The sequence below is a fragment of the Ammospiza caudacuta genome, chromosome 28, assembly GCF_027887145.1.
Source record: "Ammospiza caudacuta isolate bAmmCau1 chromosome 28, bAmmCau1.pri, whole genome shotgun sequence".
In the NCBI taxonomy this organism is placed as follows: domain Eukaryota; kingdom Metazoa; phylum Chordata; class Aves; order Passeriformes; family Passerellidae; genus Ammospiza; species Ammospiza caudacuta.
In genome coordinates, this window is record NC_080620.1 from 1185796 (window position 1) to 1202281 (window position 16486).

At 56.0% G+C, this 16486-nt stretch overlaps 2 protein-coding genes across 3 annotated transcripts; both read left to right on the plus strand.

Moving 5' to 3' along the window:
* Positions 1–2016: 2016 nt before the first annotated feature.
* Positions 2017–13904, plus strand: MATK (megakaryocyte-associated tyrosine kinase). 2 transcript variants are annotated; one of them, XM_058821059.1, is made up of 13 exons: positions 6973–7083; positions 9535–9591; positions 9806–9919; positions 10031–10146; positions 10457–10676; positions 11546–11639; positions 11731–11796; positions 11933–12032; positions 12120–12204; positions 12384–12457; positions 12566–12761; positions 13096–13182; positions 13306–13904. In XM_058821059.1, exons 2-13 carry the CDS (start codon positions 9583–9585, stop codon positions 13486–13488), a joined length of 1344 nt encoding a protein of 447 aa, XP_058677042.1. In that variant the 5' UTR covers positions 6973–7083; positions 9535–9582; the 3' UTR covers positions 13489–13904. The 2 variants fall into 2 exon arrangements, with proteins under 2 accessions (XP_058677041.1, XP_058677042.1); XM_058821058.1 differs by lacking the exons at positions 6973–7083; positions 9535–9591 and adding an exon at positions 2017–2049.
* An 854-nt stretch (positions 13905–14758) lies between these two features.
* Positions 14759–16144, plus strand: LOC131569033 (complexin-3-like). Its single transcript, XM_058821229.1, has 3 exons — positions 14759–14913; positions 15534–15621; positions 15929–16144. The coding sequence occupies exons 1-3, from the start codon at positions 14759–14761 to the stop codon at positions 16142–16144; spliced, it is 459 nt and encodes a 152-aa protein (XP_058677212.1).
* The last annotated feature ends 342 nt before the right edge of the window (positions 16145–16486 follow it).

The window sequence follows — 16486 nt, forward strand, 5'->3', positions numbered from 1 at the left end:
ATTCTTACTACAAGCATGGGCAGATAAAAGAAAAAAAACCCAAATGTAAGTGTTATTTATGCCTGGAAAATGCCCATGATAACACAGGCAGGTGATTCACTGGCACCAGGAAGGGGTGATAATCTTCAATAGAACATACCTGAGTGCACAATGGACTAAAAAAAAAAAAATCTGCTGTAAGAAATGCTTTATTAAATGATTGCTACACCCCATAAGCTTTAAAATTAAGACATTTGCATTGTGGTGACAAACCCTGTCAATGTATGTGACTGATTTGTGCTCCAGTTAAATTTTCTGTGGGATTTTCAGTTGGCTCTTTCTAGAGCCCTTCGCAGATTCAATGGATGCTGCATTTCCTTCCTGTCTTGAATTGCTGTGTAAGGTGCCTGGGAGCTTTTAAAGTCACTGTTACTCAATAGGGTGGCAACATTTTATTAAGGAATAAGTATGTACACCTTGAGAAAATACATCCTGGTGAGAAATTCCTGCTGTCACTGTCATGGTTAGTTATTCTGAGGGATGTGCTTTGTGTCTCAGATTGGAGATGGTGAAGGTTAAAATATCCAACTTCCCTGTAGGCTCTGAGTGCAGCTGCAGTGGGTTTGTGTTTAGTATTCAGACAGCAATGCCAGAATCCTACACGCAGATAAAAGATGTGACAGGAGGTGGGGAAAAAACTTCTCCTCTTGCACTTGGCCATCAAACTGCAGCAGGTGAGTGATGGGAAAATGCCAGGAAAGAGCAGAAATATCCATGGAGACCCCCAAAAACTCCATCTCAGTGACAGAGGTGATAGATTCAGCTCTTGGTGTGCATTTGAGGTAGAATTTCTTGTATGATTACTGCAGTTAAGAAGATTGCTGGCAGCTGTAAAATCCTGCGTGCACTCAGTTGTCTGAGAACATTAACATTTTCACAAAAGAGCTCTGAAATCAGCTCTTCATTCTCCTGACGTTCATCCCAAGGAAGCTCTGCCACCAAGGTCAGGTAGAAGAGTTGATTTGTTGGGGGTGTGTGCATTTTGGTGATAAAAGAGAAAATATAATTTCTTATTTGGCTATTTATGTACTCTGAATTCCTACAGAAGTGGATACATTCCTGGTAGTTTGATGACCTGTGACAAAGCAGCCTCGTAATTAATTTCAAAATGCTGCAAACCCCAAGGCAGAGTCCCAAGAATGGGCAAATGCCCAGAGAAGCAGCAAGGTTTGGCTAAAGGGAAAACATGTTTGTCTGATTTTTTACTTCTAACGTGTCACTTTAATTCTCTCCAGAGACAATGGGATTTTTTTGTAAACAAGGATTTAAAAGAAGGATCCAGGGACACCTCAGAGCCCCTTTTGGGGCCTGAAGGGGCTCCAGGAGAGCTGCAGAGGGCCTGGGGACAAGGCCTGCAGGGACAGGACACAGGGAATGGCTCCCACTGCCACAGGGCAGGGCTGGGTGGGAGATTGGGAATCAGGAATTGTTCCCTGTGAGGGTGGGCAGGCCCTGGCACAGGGTGCCCAGAGCAGCTGTGGCTGCCCCTGGATCCCTGGCAGTGCCCAAGGCCAGGCTGGACAGGGCTGGGAGCAGCCTGGGACAGTGGAAAGTATCCCTGTCCAGGGGTGTGGAATAAGATGAGCTTTAAGATCCCTTCCAACACAAACCATTCTGGGATTCTGTGATTCTATGGGTTTTTCAGAACTGTATTTCCAGCCCCAGGCACTCCCACTTGACTTCTACAAAGCTCATGTTGCTTTTCGGAACACTCACAGTTGTTATTTATAGAAAAGCTTTTAAGGGAAGTCTCAGATGCTGTAACTGTGGGCTCATTCCAGAGAATCTAAAGCTCAGTTGATCAGCCTCTCACATTTTCTTACTTCAGGTAAAGCAAGATTTCAGAATTATTTAAATAGTTTTAAAATAGGTTTTAATGTTTTTAATTCTTTGCCTGCTGATGTTTGCTGTTAAAAACCTGACTGCAATATATTCATTTTTCTGATGGGTTTCCTTTCTCATCTCTTGCATTGACAGATGAATCTGGACTGCAAGATCCCTGTTAGGAAGGTAAGCTGGATGCTTTAGAGACTGTAAGCTGCCAGGAACTCTTTACTGTAGAAGAAGAAATTCTTCTCTGTGAGGGTGGGCAGGCCCTGGCACAGGGTGCCCAGAGCAGCTGGGGCTGCCCCTGGATCCCTGGCAGTGCCCAGGGCCAGGCTGGACAGGGTTGGGAGCATCCTGGGATGGTAGAAGGTGTCCCTGCCATGGCAGGGGTGGGATGGGATGGGTTTTAAGGTCCCCCCCAACCCAAACCATTCTGGGATTCAGTGACTCTGTAATGAAATGATGCACAGGTAGAGAAGTGCAGTTAATACAGTTTGCTGAATGTCCCTGACAGTGGGATACTGAAGATTCTCACTGCAATTAACACTTTTAAACTACTTAGAGATGTGGACTACATTATTATACTTCTATCATTAATAACTCCAGAAATTCTGTTGATGTTGGTCAGATTTAAGTGAAGGGATTCATCAAAGTGAGAGGAGCACAGAATCATAGAAAATCCTGATCTGGATCCCACAGGGATCATTGATCCAGGCCCTGTCCCTGCCCAGCCACCCCAACACCCCCACCCTGAGCAGCCCTGGGAGCTCCTGCAGCTCTGGCAGCCTTGGCACCATTCCCTGGGCAGCCTGGGCAGTGCCCAGCAGCCTCGGGGGGCAGAACCTTGCCCTGAGCTCCATGCCAAGCCCTGCAGGAGGGTCCTGGTTCATTTGCTTCTCCACACTGACAGTGAGAGGTTGGGATGTCCCACCAAAGGAGAGTCCTCCTGTCTGTGAGTGAAGTGCTACATGTGCTCAGTGATTCTATGTGCCATTGACTCCTCTGTCCCATTCTTTATTGCCTATGTGGAAAACCAAATAATTTATTGTAGCACATAAAATTGTACAGTGCATGACTCAAGCCCTCTCCCATCCTGTTTGCTCAGTTGTTCTTGGTTTGATGCAGCAGGAAAGGTCATTTACATGTAATTACTTCTTTTTCATTAACAGTTGCAATTTTCTTGACTGTGCAATGAGAGCATTGGCTTTCTTGATCAATATCAAATAAGCAAACATTAAATTCCTGCAGTTGCTCATGTTAAATATGATGAAAGGGAACCCAGTTTGAGATTAAATTAAAATTGCAGTAGCCAGTCTTGCCTGAAACCTCTGTGACTCAGGGCAGGAGGTTGATGAAGAAACCTTCAGCTTGGACACCAGATTCTTGGTTCCATATTTTCAACAGCCCTGGCTACTGTAGCTTTAGGTGAGGTTTTGCAATATAAGCTTAATTTCTGTGTATGGTGTAGTGATGGTGATGAACTTCTAAATAACTTAGAATTCCATCTTCCATGGTGTGTGGGAAGAACTGCAGATTTCTGTGTATTTCCTCCATATAGCTGCCTTCATTTCAGTTGAGTTGTTACCATTTTATCTCCTTCTTCTCCTGGCATGGTTTAAAACTGATGGTTTTGAGGGGAAAAAAACCATAATCAGGGCACCTGAAATCTTAAAAGAATACATTTGATGCACACAGTAAAAAGAAGAGAGGTAGAAGAGCAGAGGGTGAAGGTGGTGGAAAAACTTACAAACAAGAAATGCTGCATAGTAATCATATTGCATGTATGAAATAATGCTCATATGATTGCAATTTTTACCTGTAATAAGTCCTGGCTTAATCCGATATCTTGCATTTTAAATAGTCCATTGCAGGTAGTTTTGTTGTACTATAATTCTCCAAAATTGTACAACAAATGACAGGACAAGAGGAAAGAGCCTGAAATTGCAGCAGGGGAGGTCTGGGCTGGATCTAGGGGAAAGCTTGATGGAAATGTGGTCAGGCAGTGGCACAGGCTGCCCTGGGCAGTGCTGGAGTCACCACACCTGGAAGTGTGGCTGGGGCACCTGGGGACATACATGGGTTAGTGGTGAACATGGGGGTGGTGCTGGGCTGGTGGTTGTGCCTGATGATCCTGGAGATCTTTTCCCACCTTAATGATTCCATAACCATCACAGAAATTGCAGCGTTGTGTAAGAGTTGAGTTGCCTGTAGCAACAGTTCCATTCCTTCTGTTATGTTTCCTTCCCTCCCACTCCTTGCTCTAGAAGAAACTCTTCCCACAGCAAAACATATAGAGAGATATAATAAAGAAAAAAGAAGAAATAAATCCCACACACACTCTGGTATCATGTGTATCCTTCAAACATTTTGTTACTTTAGATTTCTGCCCTCTGGCCTGAAGTGCCTGAAGCTGCCAGGTTTTGCTGTGTGGGTTTGGGGCTTTCCCCCCATCCTCTGGAGCAGGAATCCTGGGCTCCAGGAGCTGGCTGGGAGCTGTTTGTACAGCAAGGTGCAGGCGTGGAGACATTTCCTTCTCAGTGGTTTGGAACGAAGCTGGCCGAGCTGTAACACAGCTTTGGTGCTGTCATAGTGGTGCCTGAAAAAGGAGTGCAATGGAGAGAACCAGAGCTGGACACTTGGGTTCTTGGGTGTGACACCAGCAGACAGCAAGATAATTGTCACAGGCTTCAGCTTCATGTATTTGTTAAAGGCTGGGAGAGCTGTGGGTGCTCACCTGGACAGGAGAAGGCTCCAGGGACAGCTCAGAGCCCCTTTTGGGGCCTGAAGGGGCTCCAGGAGAGCTGCAGAGGGACTGGGGACAAGGCCTGCAGGGACAGGACACAGGGAATGGCTCCCACTGCCACAGGGCAGGGCTGGGTGGGAGATTGGGAATCAGGAATTGTTCCCTGTGAGGGTGGGCAGGCCCTGGCACAGGGTGCCCAGAGCAGCTGTGGGTGCCCCTGGATCCCTGGCAGTGCCCAAGGCCAGGCTGGACAGGGCTGGGAGCTCCCATGAATAGCCAGGACAGGGGTTTAGAAAGGGATGTTATTCACAGTCTGTTCCAACACCAATCATTCTGCAATTCTGTGATTTTTTATTTCTGGGTGGAAATATAAATCTTTGCTGTGATAAAGCATGTTTGAACTCAGTGATGTTCCTTTAAATGCTGGAGATTGGATGTCAAAGACATGTCTGCTTTCATGACTTATTTCCATTTTCTGGTTCCCTTTTTGAAGGGAACTAGAAAATGAAATGCAGGCCAGACTCCTCAGGCTGGAAGGTACATTTATGTTGAATCCAATGGTATTGTCCAAGAGGACTGAAAGGGGTTGAGTTGCCAAAAGAGAGCCTGTGGATTGGGGATTGCTAATGCCCAGATCCTGCTGAGCTGACGGGAGATGGGTTTTTTGTACAAAATGTGTGCTGTTCCTGATGAATATTGTTGCCTATCTCTCCACCTGCAAACTCTGCTCCTTTGGAAAACTTGGATTTTGCCAGGAATGGCACTGCTCGGTAATTCGCTCTGTAGGATCTTGAGCCTCGCTCTCCCTGGCCCAAATGCAAGATGTCAGGAGGAAAACGGGCAAGTAGGCAAAGCCTCAGCCTAGAATGTGAGACAAATGTTCCCATCCCATTCCCATTTACTCAGTGAGTTAGGAAGGGCCGCACAGTCCCAAGGTTTTGGCTCTGTAGCTTTGGGAGGCACCTGGGTCCAGCTGCACCCACGGAGCCGGGCGGTGCCTCTGCTGCCCCAGAGATGGGAGAAGGCAGTGCTGAGTCAAAGGCTCAGGCTCTGGCTGGGTGGCAGGCCCCACGGTGCAAAGGGGACACCAGCTCAGGCAGAAGCACGTGGGAATCTCTGCTGGCTGTGCAGCAGGATGGGAAAAGCCCATTTAGAACATCTGAGGGAGTGGCTCCCTGTGCGTGGCGCCGAGTTCCTCGGCCATGGTCGTGTCTGTAACAACGGCCGGATGTGAAAAACCCAAAACCACAAAACATTTCTGTTTGTCACAGGGAGCCTGGTGCAGATCCTGGGAGTGCAGCATAGAGCTGTAGGGATGAACTCATGTGTAATTCTCCAGCCTGAACAGACCAGGTTTCTAAGGATCCATCCCTACAAATACAGGGAATAATGCAAGGAGTGCTCCTGGGAAATCACACCCCAAGAATCCTATGAACAGTCTGGCTTGAATGGCTTGGGGAAGTTGTTTGTGTATGGGAAAATATAACCAGGATCTGAAAGTACCTGCTAGTTGGATTAGTTTTCTTCTACACTGCCTTTGCCCTTGAATTGCCAATGTTTTCTGAAGGCTTAAACACAATTTCATTAATTTTTTTTTAAGTACACCCAAAAAGATCCCAAGACTCCTGAATGAATCTGGTGTTTGCCTACAACTGCATTTTCTTCTTTTTCACCATTTTGCTCAGAATATTGGAAATGCTGAACATCAGTGCAGAACTGGTGTCTGGTTTTGTGGCTGGGATGATGAGCTACAGAGGTGGTTATTCCCTCCCCACTCGTGTGGATGCTGCAGGATACAGATAAGCTGCTTCTCTTTGACAGCAGCACTCATTTAAAGCTTTCTGTGCCATTGCCTGTCCCAACCCGTGGTGCCTCTGGATTGTCACCCCCAGAGGAACAGCGAAGGGTGGCCTGGATCAGCCTGCTCTGAGGCTCACAGAGTCGGTGTTGAGATAAGATTACGCCTGGGGATCCCTGGTCCCAGCTCGTCCTCCCCTGGGACTCGGTGCCCCTGGAGAGCTGTTGCCACCAGAGGCAGCCACTCCATTGTCACTGCTCTGGCCAGGCCAGCAGTGGTGACAGCAGCTGCCCCTGTTTGCAGGGGGAAACCGATTCCCCCACAGAGCCACAGGGAACAGGATCTGGTGAGCTCCAGTTCCCTGCTAGGGAGGGTGTGTAGCTGTGCCCTCAAAGGGCAGAAGTTGCTCTCAGTGTTGTCAAATAATGACTCATTTCTGATAGAGGTTTGAGGGCGCAGGCGGCGCCAGCGCAGGGACCGCCCGGGCGCTGCATCACAGCCTCGGCAGCAGAGAAATCAGGAAATCGGCCCCGGCTCTGCCTGGGAGCTGCTCTCTGCCTGGGAGCTCGGCTCTGTGTAGGACAGAGACTGCCCAGGAGCTCAGGGATCCCAGCCCAGGCTCAGCTGTGAGCTTCCCTGGCCCCGCTGTCCCCGGCACCACATGGGCACCGCTGAGGTAAGAGCCAGGCCCAAGGGGCGCTGAGGGCAGCCGAGGGTTCTGTCCTGCTGTCCCCTGGGGCACAGGGAGGGACGGGCACGGTGCTGAGCCTGGTGGGCAGGGGGGAATGCCCGGGTGTCCAGCAGGGGAGCAGCAGCTGCCCTCTGTCCCAGTGACACCAGTGCTGCTGGAGGGGAGAGCCCAGCGCGGCTCCATCGCAGCCGGGGCCCTCCTGTCACAGCTCTGGCATCTCCTCCTGGGGAACTCTGTGCACTGGCAATAAGCTTGAGCTCTCCAGTCCAGGGCTGGGACAGCTTTACCAACCCCCACTACGTCTCTGTGCTTCTCAACCTCATTGCAATTACTCAGGTTTACCAATTCATAAAAGTACAGAACAGCCCCAAAACAAAGAAGGGAGCAAATATCTCCTCTCAGGCTTTCTGCCTGCACACTCTGCTTGTGGGAGCATTCATTCCAGTGATGGGAATCTCGTGGATCAAACACCTCCAGGAACAAAGAGCTGCTTTAGGAGCAGGCATGTGAGTGTCACCAGGAGGGAGGTGATTCACTGCTGTCCCTGCTGGTGCCTGGGCGAGGCACTGGCTGCAGTCCAGGCTCTGCTGGCAGCAGGTGTCCCTTGGGGGTGTGTGTCCATCACCCTGAGCCCCAGGGCTGGCTAGGCAGAGGAGAAGCTCTTCCCTTTGGTACCCGAGTGGAGGATCTGTCCCTTCCCAGCACCAACTGCTGTCTGCACACAGGGCAGGACCGACCAAACAGCTGCTGCTTTTCACCCAAAATTTCTGTCCTTGAGCAGCAGTAAATGAAGGAGAGTTGTCAGAACTGCCATCAGCCCTCCTGGCTCAGCCAGCACAGCCTTCCTTGGACAGAATGGACCTTGGCAGGGGAATGGAGCAGACCCTGTGCTGAAGCTCTGTGTTCATGAGGTCCTCAGCATCCTGGAAGTGACCTGAGCTGCACCAGTCACAGCAGCCTCTGGTGTGCAGCTGGGGAGCAGCTCACAGTGGCTGCTGTGCAACCCCAACTTCACCAAGACAACACGTGTGCCATGGATGGGCTGCAAGGCGAGGGGATGGCTTCTGCCAGAGACAAAACTGCTGCCTTCCAATGCTAATCTCGTAGCAGCTACAATTGTCCCTGTTTTGTTGTTGTGGATATGGGCTGGCAGGATCAGACAGTCCTTAGATCCACACTGCCACAGAGAGGAGTTTACAGCAGTGATGCAGAGCAGTGATTGTGAGTCACCTTCCAAAGAGCAAAGTCATCTCTGCTCCAAGGAGCTCATCCCACAGCGTGGGCAGCAGGGCAGGGGGGGATTCTGCCCCTCTGCTCTGCTCTGATTCGACCCCCCCTGCAGAGCTGCCTCCAGCTCTGAGACCCCAGCAGAAGAAAGACATGGAGCTGCTGCAGCCAGGCCAGAGGAGGCCACAAATGTGCTCCAAGTGCTGGAGCCCCGCTGCTCTGCAGCCAGGCTGGGGGAAGAAAAGGCTCCAGGGAGAGCTCAGAGCCCCTTTTGGGGCCTGAAGGGGCTCCAGGAGAGCTGCAGAGGGACTGGGGACAAGGCCTGCAGGGACAGGACACAGGGAATGGCTCCCACTGCCACAGGGCAGGGCTGGATGGGAGATTGGGAATCAGGAATTGTTCCCTGTGAGGGTGGGCAGGCCCTGGCACAGGGTGCCCAGAGCAGCTGTGGGTGCCCCTGGATCCCTGGCAGTGCCCAAGGCCAGGCTGGACAGGGCTGGGAGCAGCCTGGGACAGTGGAAGATGTCCCTGCCATGGCAGGGAGTTGAATTAGATGGGTTTTAAGGTCCCTCCCAAACCATACCATCTCTGATTCTATGATCCTCCCAAGGAGGTGGCAGTGGGATGAAGGAGGAAAAGACCCACAATTTTAAATTGCAAAGCTGTCATATGCATCCCGGCATGACCAGCTGGTGTCAGGGCAGCACAGGGACATTGTGCAATGATCCCACAGCCGGTGCATGTGACAGTCCCACCTCAGCCCAGCCTGGCCTGTGTCCCCAGTGCCAGGCAGCCCCCGCACCAGCCCTGCTGCTTTCCACGTCAGCAGGGCCACGGCTGCTGCCCCTGGTGACTCGGAGCTCCTGAAAGAGGAGGTGAAAAAGCAAGTTCCTGGTAAAACCACATCACTCCCACGCAGCTGTGGTGCTGGGCTCCTGCTGTGCCTGCAGAGCTGCTGAGAGCTGGGGCCCCTCCTTGGTGGCAGAGAGCAGGAGTGCTGGTCCTGCTTCCATCCGTGTGTGGGGCAGGGGTGTCCCCAGGACACAGCTGGCACAGGCAGAGCTTGCAGCCTTCTCCTCCATCCCGTGGTGCAAGGCTATGTGAGGGACAGGAGCTGCACTGGCCAGGGGAGTCTGTGGGACAGCAGCCGTGACCTGGGCCAAGCCAGCTCAGCCTGTCCCTCCACAGCCCCTTTGGTTTCTTCTGCAGGTGGCAGCAGGAGAGGACAGGGAGTCCCTGATGCGCTGACGGTTGGCCATGTCTGGGGTGAGCGGGGCAGCACAGGGACACCAGCAGTGCCAGCTGACACCGGGGACCCTGCGGTGCCCCCAGGACCGAACTGGGGTGGAGGAGGGCTCGTGCCCAGCGCCCCTGGTCCCCAGCCAGGGTTTCAGAGGGTCCTTGGGGCTGGCCCTGGTGCCGGGGGGAAGCAGAGGGGTCCAGCTCTCGCTGTCCCCACCAACGCTGTTTGTCCTTGCAGAAGCACTGGCCCCCCGGCACGCAGTGTGTCACCAAGCATGACCACAGCAAGCCCAAGCCCCGGGAGCTGGCCTTCCGCAAGGGGGACATGGTCACCATCATCGAGGCCGTGGAGGTGAGACCTGCGGCTGCCCAGGGACGCTCTGCTCAGCTGCCAGAGCCAGTCCCTCCCTCCCCAGAGGGATCCGCCCTTCCTTGCCCTGCCCTGAGACCCTCTCGTCCCCAGGGCAAAGGCTGGTACCGCGCCCGGCACAACGAGACGGGCCAGGAGGGGCTGCTGGCAGCCAGCGCCCTGCGGGAGCGCGGGGCCATCCGCGCCGACCCCAAGCTCAGCCTGATGCCGTGAGTACAGCCGGGGTGACTGGGGGGGGACCCCGCTGAGCCCCTGCGAGCTGCGGGTGCGGATGAATCCAGTGTGTTCCCCCCATTCATGGTTTGGGGGCGCAGCTGGGGACAGAGCATCCTGTGGCCGTGCCCTGGCCATGGAGGGATTTGCTGGGGCCAGTACCTGGCTTAAAGGACTCCTAATTGTGCCAGCCCCGTGGAGGGGGGTTTCATGCAGTAGGGTCTGTGCAGCTTTGGCAGGGGCTCTGCTTTCCCCATCTCGCTGCTGCCCCTGGCTCAGCCCCCTCTCCAACGCCCCTGTCCTCAGCTGGTTCCACGGGAAGATCTCAGGGCTGGAGGCGGTGCAGGAGCTGCAGCCCCCCGAGGATGGGCTGTTCCTGGTGCGTGAGTCTGTGCGGCACCCCGGGGACTACGTGCTGTGCGTGAGCTTTGGCAAGGAGGTGATCCACTACCGCGTGGTGCACGAGGAGAACACGCTCAGCATCGACAGCCAGCAGTACTTCTCCAACCTCATTGACATGATTGAGGTGAGACCCCTGGGCAGAGGGTCCCACCAGTGCCAGAGCAGAACAAGGACCTCATGGGCTCTCACAGAGGCAGGTCCTTGTCCTGTTCTGTGTGGTTTTCACTGGTGTTTTACCCGGTGTAATTCTCCATCCCCTTCAAAGGCTCGTGGTTCCCGCTCAGTTTGGGGTGCAGTGGGCAGATCTGGGATTTCCCAAGGATTTCTCTGCAAACCAGCTGTGCCAGCTGCAGTCACAGTCCCCAGACAAAGGCCACATTTTACCCCTATCCCTGCTTATTCAGTGCCTCATATAGCAGGAAGACCCTGGTGGCCTCTGCCTCCCCTGGACTTTGAGGTGTTTTGGTGCATCTCCTTCCCCTCAAAGCCCCTCTCACCTGCTGACCCCACAGGGCTCCCAGGCTGCTGTGTGAGCTCTCGCCCCTCCAGTGAGTTTTTCCTGGTGGTTCTGCCCTCACCCTGTCTCCTCTCCAGGGAGTTGCACTCTTGTGTTTTCCTTTTAGACACAACTTTTGGGTGGCTCCTTTCCCTTCTCAGCTGCCTTGGCCTCACTTTAAAACTCTGAAGGTTGTCCTATCCCATCCCATCCGGCCCCATCCTGTCTGGCTGCTTCCTCTCCCATTGCCTCTGCCAACAGCCCTCAGCTGCTGCAGCCCCTGCCAGGGGTTCAACCCCACCAGTAGCACCCCATATCCCCTGTGGTCCATCGTGGTGTTCCTCTGGCTGTGCCCGGAGGGGAGCAAGGCTGAGACGTGGGTTGCCCTCGAGGGTGGCGATGGTGCAGTCTTGTGGAGCATCCCAAAGCTGTTCCCTGGACACCCCGACCCTGAGGGTAAGAGCTGGCATCACCTCCACCTGTTCATCCCTTGGCAGCATTACATGAAGGAGCAGGGAGCCATCTGCACCAAGCTGGTGAAGCCCAAAACAAAATCTGGGATGAAGTCAGCTGAGGAGGAGTTGGCCAAAGGTAGGGATGGTGGGAGGGGGCTGTGGTCTGCATTTTAGGGACAAGGCCCTACTGGTGGCCTCTGCTAACCTGCCCTTGTGCCCATGCCCAGCTGGCTGGTTGCTGAACCTGAAGCACCTCACATTGGGAGAGCGCATTGGGCAAGGCGAGTTTGGAGGTAGGTGAGAGGGCGGGGCTGGAGGTTCCCAGATGGCACTGCCTGATCCCCTCCCCATCTCATGGCACGGGGGGCTCAGCCTGGAGAGCAGGGGGCCGGGTGTGGGGCTCAGCCTGACCCTCCTGTGCTCTCCCAGATGTCCTGCAGGGCGAGTACTTGGGGCAGAGGGTGGCTGTGAAGAACATCAAGTGTGATGTGACTGCCCAGGCCTTCCTCGCTGAAACAGCGGCCATGACGTGAGTGCTCCATGCAGGCGTGGCCCCACCCTGCCTGTGGCCTGGGATGAGCAGGCACCTCCTTGACTCAGATCCCCTCCATTCCAGGAAGGTCCGGCACAAAAACCTGGTGTGTTTGCTGGGAGTGATCCTGCACAATGGCCTCTACATTGTCATGGAGTTCATGAGCAAGGTGAGAGCACCTGGCTGCTCCTCAGCCAGCGGGACCCATCACCGCTTAGATTTGGGAATAATATCCTTGTCTAGGGGCTGACTCATCACAGATGCCAGGCACTGCAGCACCTGCAGAAGACAAAGTCTCCTGGCAGCCCCATCCTGTTGGTCCTGACTCATTTTATCCTCCTCTGTCAGGGCAACCTGGTGAACTTCCTGCGCACGCGGGGCCGGGCACACGTCTCGACCCAGCAGCTCCTCCTGTTCTCTCTGTGAGTTCCCCTCCTCCTCCGCTGGGCTGGGACCCAGGGCCCTGCCTGCCCCTGTGCAGCCCCAGGGGGCACTCAGGGACACGGCTCTGTCTCACTCGCTCGTGGCAGGGATGTGGCTCAAGGCATGGACTACCTTGAGTCCAAGAAGTTGGTTCACCGGGACCTGGCTGCGCGCAACATCCTCATCTCCGAGGAGAACGTGGCCAAAGTGAGCGACTTCGGCTTGGCCCGGGTCAACCCCAAGGGTGCAGATGCCACATTGCTCCCTGTGAAGTGGACGGCACCAGAGGCCCTGAAACACAATGTGAGGGACAGTGAGAGGGACAGGGCTGGCCAGGGGGTCCTTCCAAAGCATCTCACGCCCTTGGGTTGCCCCTGCTTGTTCCCATTCCCACTGACCCATCCCTGCCCCACCGTGGCCTCTGGCGCAGCCAGCCCTGCATCTCCCAAAATTCTGCCTCTGTCCTGAGCAGTGCAGTGGGGATTGGGGCAGGATGATGGGACTGGGGGGTGCTCACACCCTGGGGAGCTGAGGGGGGGCAGGGGACAGTCACCGTCCTCTGTCTTGCCCTCGGGAAGCAACGGGGACCCAGCACAGCTCTCAGCTGGCTTCAGCCTCCCCTCTCCTGCCACCACAGAAATTCTCCTCCAAGTCGGACGTGTGGAGCTACGGGATCCTCCTGTGGGAAACCTTTTCCTTTGGACGGGCACCCTACCCCAAGCTGGTGAGCACTGTGCCAGGGACCACCACAGGTTACACCCCACTGGCACTGACGGGACAGGGACATCCCACTGCTCCCTGAGCAGAGCAGGGAAGGGGGTTGCCAGCTGGTTCTCCATCCTGGCAGGCCCTGAAGGAGGTGACGGAGCTGCTGGAGCAGGGGTACCGCATGGACGCCCCCGAGGGCTGCCCGCCCACCGTCTATGCCCTGATGAAGAGCTGCTGGGAGCTGGAGCCAGGCAAGCGCCCGTCCTTCAAGAAACTCACAGAGAAGCTACAGAAGGAGCTGAAGCACCTGAGGGACATTTAACCCCCATCCTGCTACCAGGACACAGGACCTGAAGCCCCTAGACCCTCCAGGGTTGGGAGTGGCAGGGCAAGAGGGGCCAGGAACAGGAGGGCCTGTGGTGCTGCTCTCTCCTTGTGGAGATGGAGCAGCAGCCTGCCTCCATCCCAGTGTGGTCCTTCCACCCACCACACAGCCCAGAGAAGGTTGCCATAGGATTGATCTGCCCTGGCCCACCACAGTGGGGAGCACAGACCCCAAGGCAGCCAAGCCCACAGCCCTGTGCTCAGCCCCAGGAGCAGATGCTGTGTGTGGGGTCCCTTCAAGCTGCGACTTCTCCTGGCTGGGAGACAGGACTGGACATCTCCACTCACTGGGGGATGAGACCCCACCCTGACTCAGCCCTGCCCCAGCGCCCAGCCCCACACGGGGATGCTGGCACAGCCAGCTAAACCACATGGATTTGGGCTTTTTGATTAAACCAAAGAATCTAGTTCAACAGCATCTTTAAGCCTCTGGAGTGAAATTAGGCCTATCTCTCACTTGGGGCCTGACAAAGCCCAGTGAAAGGCTTTGGGGGGGCCAGGAGCTCTGGCCCTTGGAACCCCCCACGCCATCCAGCCCCTCTCCCATCGGGGCTCTGTGCAGCAGGGGATTATGCTTTAATCAGAGCCTGTATGGGAATTGCTTTCCTATAGATTACAGGCACAGGGCACATCCCCAGGCGTGGGGAGCCCCCGGCCCCGCAGGCTGCCGAGCAATCTCGGTCTCGGTGGAGCAGGGATTAGCGGGGGCACAGGATGGGTGTGCCCCACCACCGCCTCATCTGCTGCCACTCCTCTGACCCTCGGCTGGGTTTTTTCGGCTAATCCTCTTGTGTCTCCTCCGTGCTGACTTCCTGCACCCCCAATCACCCTGAGTGCATGGTTCTGGGTGCCCACGGCATGGGGCTCTCCCCAGGGCTTGCCATGGCCCCATGGGTTCTGACCCAATTTTGGACCCATGTATTGGGGGTATTTCAGCCTGACCCGGTGTGTGCTGCAGTTCAGTGACTCCTTCCACCTCCCTATCACTTTGATGAGGCAGCACCTGCTGTCCCTCTGCACTGCCACTGTCCCCTGCAAGCACCCTTGGGTGCAGCAAAGGGAAGGTCCTTCCACCCTGGCTGTGCCTTCCCCTCCTAATGCCTTAATCCGCCCCTGATCCGCGGTGCCCCTGGGGCTGGGCCCACTGACCTTGCGGGCACTGGGACCCGGTGGGCACCTCGGGGCAGGAGCTGCCACCGCCACCCACCATGGCCTCCTTCTTCACGGCCACCCTGAAGAGCTTCCAGGGGGGCAAGGATGAGTCCGCCAAGGGGGCCCCCAAGGATGAGAAGGCGGCAGCACTGCCCAGCACCATGGCCCGTGAGGAGTTTGAGGAGTACCAGCGGCAGCTGCTGGAGGAGAAGTAAGGCTTTGCCGGGGCTGAGCGGGTCACGAGGGTCCCCCAACACTCCAGAATCAGGATCTGATTCTGTGGGCTTTCCCCAGGGTGGCACAGGACACGGACAGGGAGGCAGCTGGGGCAAGAGACAGTGCAGAGCAGGTGCCCTCAGCATGTCCCCCACAGCATGGGGGGTCCATGGAGGAGCTGGCACAGGGCTGTGACAGCACCTTTGTGCACCACAGGCGACAAGGGGAACCCCCAGGTGTCAGAGCCCCGGGGTGGTTCCAGTCCATCACCCTTGGAGCCCAGGGATGGGGGTCAGCTTGGGATTGGATTCAGGTCCCACCTCCCTAGGACTGGGCGCTGTGGGAAGCCAGCAGCTCAGCACCAGGGACATGAGAGGCTGCAGGAGAAGCGAATCCCTGCAATGGGCGCCTTCATCAACCACCTCTGAATCTGGGTGCTGAGCTGCGTGGACAGGATGCGGCTCCTGCTCCCAGATCCCCACTTTAACCCTCTTGTGGCTCTCAGACCTTCTCCCTCCTACCCCAGACCTGCTCTGCAGGAGGAGCAGGGTGACCTGGGTGGGGTGGTCCTGGGGGCCTCAGTGAGGAGGGGTGATGGTGTGGCACCTGCTGCAGGATCGAGCGGGACAAGGCGTTTGCACAGAGGAAGGCAGAACGGGCCACGGTGCGGATGCATCTGCGGGACAAGTACCACCTGGCCCAGGTAAGAACCAGCCTGTCTGCGGGCCCGGGGGCTTCCTCTTGACCCTACATCGCCCGAACAGCCCCAGGCCCACGGCTGCCGTGCTCCCCTGGGCCGGAGGCATTCCTGAAGGGGGCAGCAGACGGCCACTGTCTCTGTCTATCTGCCGCCAACTGTCCACCCAGAGTCCGAGTGTGGCACTGGGCAGTCCTGGAATCCCGCCGTGTCCCCAGCCCCTAGGACTGGCCGTTCTCTGTCCCCTTTCCCCGCTCCGCCGGGGCGAGCCCCGCGTCTGTCCCCACCCGACGCCTCTCCCACCCGCGTCCAGGACGAGCGGGACGACGCGCAGGTGCACGTGGCCGGAGGGGCGGTGGAGCTGCCGCCGGACCTGGCAGCCATGGTGCACAGCGAGGAGGAGGAGGAGGATGGCAGCGCCGGGGCCTTCGCCTTCCTGGCGAAGCTGCGGCAGGTGGAGCTGCCGGCGCTGCGGGAGCGCGCCCTGGGCGGCGTGGAGCAGGTGCGGGACAGGTGCGCCCTGATGTAGCAGCGCTGCAGGAGCCATCGGCAGCCCCTGTGCCCGGGAGCCGCGGCATGCCGAGCTCTGGGTGGCCTTCACTTGGGGTACGGGTCCCAGTACTCATGATAGGCGTGGGTTTTCTTCCCCAAAACCATTCGCAGTTGCTTTCCCAGGGTGTGCAGGGGTGCAGAACGCCCGGGTGTGGTCAGGTCCCTCTCGTGGTGTTCCTGGTTTGAGCCCCCATATGGGGCAGGTCCCTGACCCCGTTACCCCCCTCACCAGCCCTGGCACCGTGCACCGTTTGGCTCAATAAATACAGCATTGCCGGCACCGTTCCTGTCCTGCCACATCCCGCACCCACACAGTCCC

Coding starts and splice junctions, on each gene's coding strand:
- LOC131569033 (XM_058821229.1), top strand. CDS start 14,759: ATGGCCTCCTTCTTCACGGCCACCCTGAAGAGCTTCCAGGGGGGCAAG. Junction 14,914..15,533: donor CGGCAGCTGCTGGAGGAGAA/GTAAGGCTTTGC, acceptor CACCTGCTGCAG/GATCGAGCGGGACAAGGCGT. Junction 15,622..15,928: donor ACAAGTACCACCTGGCCCAG/GTAAGAACCAGC, acceptor ACCCGCGTCCAG/GACGAGCGGGACGACGCGCA.
- MATK (XM_058821058.1), top strand. CDS start 2,017: ATGAATCTGGACTGCAAGATCCCTGTTAGGAAG. Junction 10,677..11,545: donor ACCTCATTGACATGATTGAG/GTGAGACCCCTG, acceptor ATCCCTTGGCAG/CATTACATGAAGGAGCAGGG. Junction 13,183..13,305: donor GGGCACCCTACCCCAAGCTG/GTGAGCACTGTG, acceptor CCATCCTGGCAG/GCCCTGAAGGAGGTGACGGA.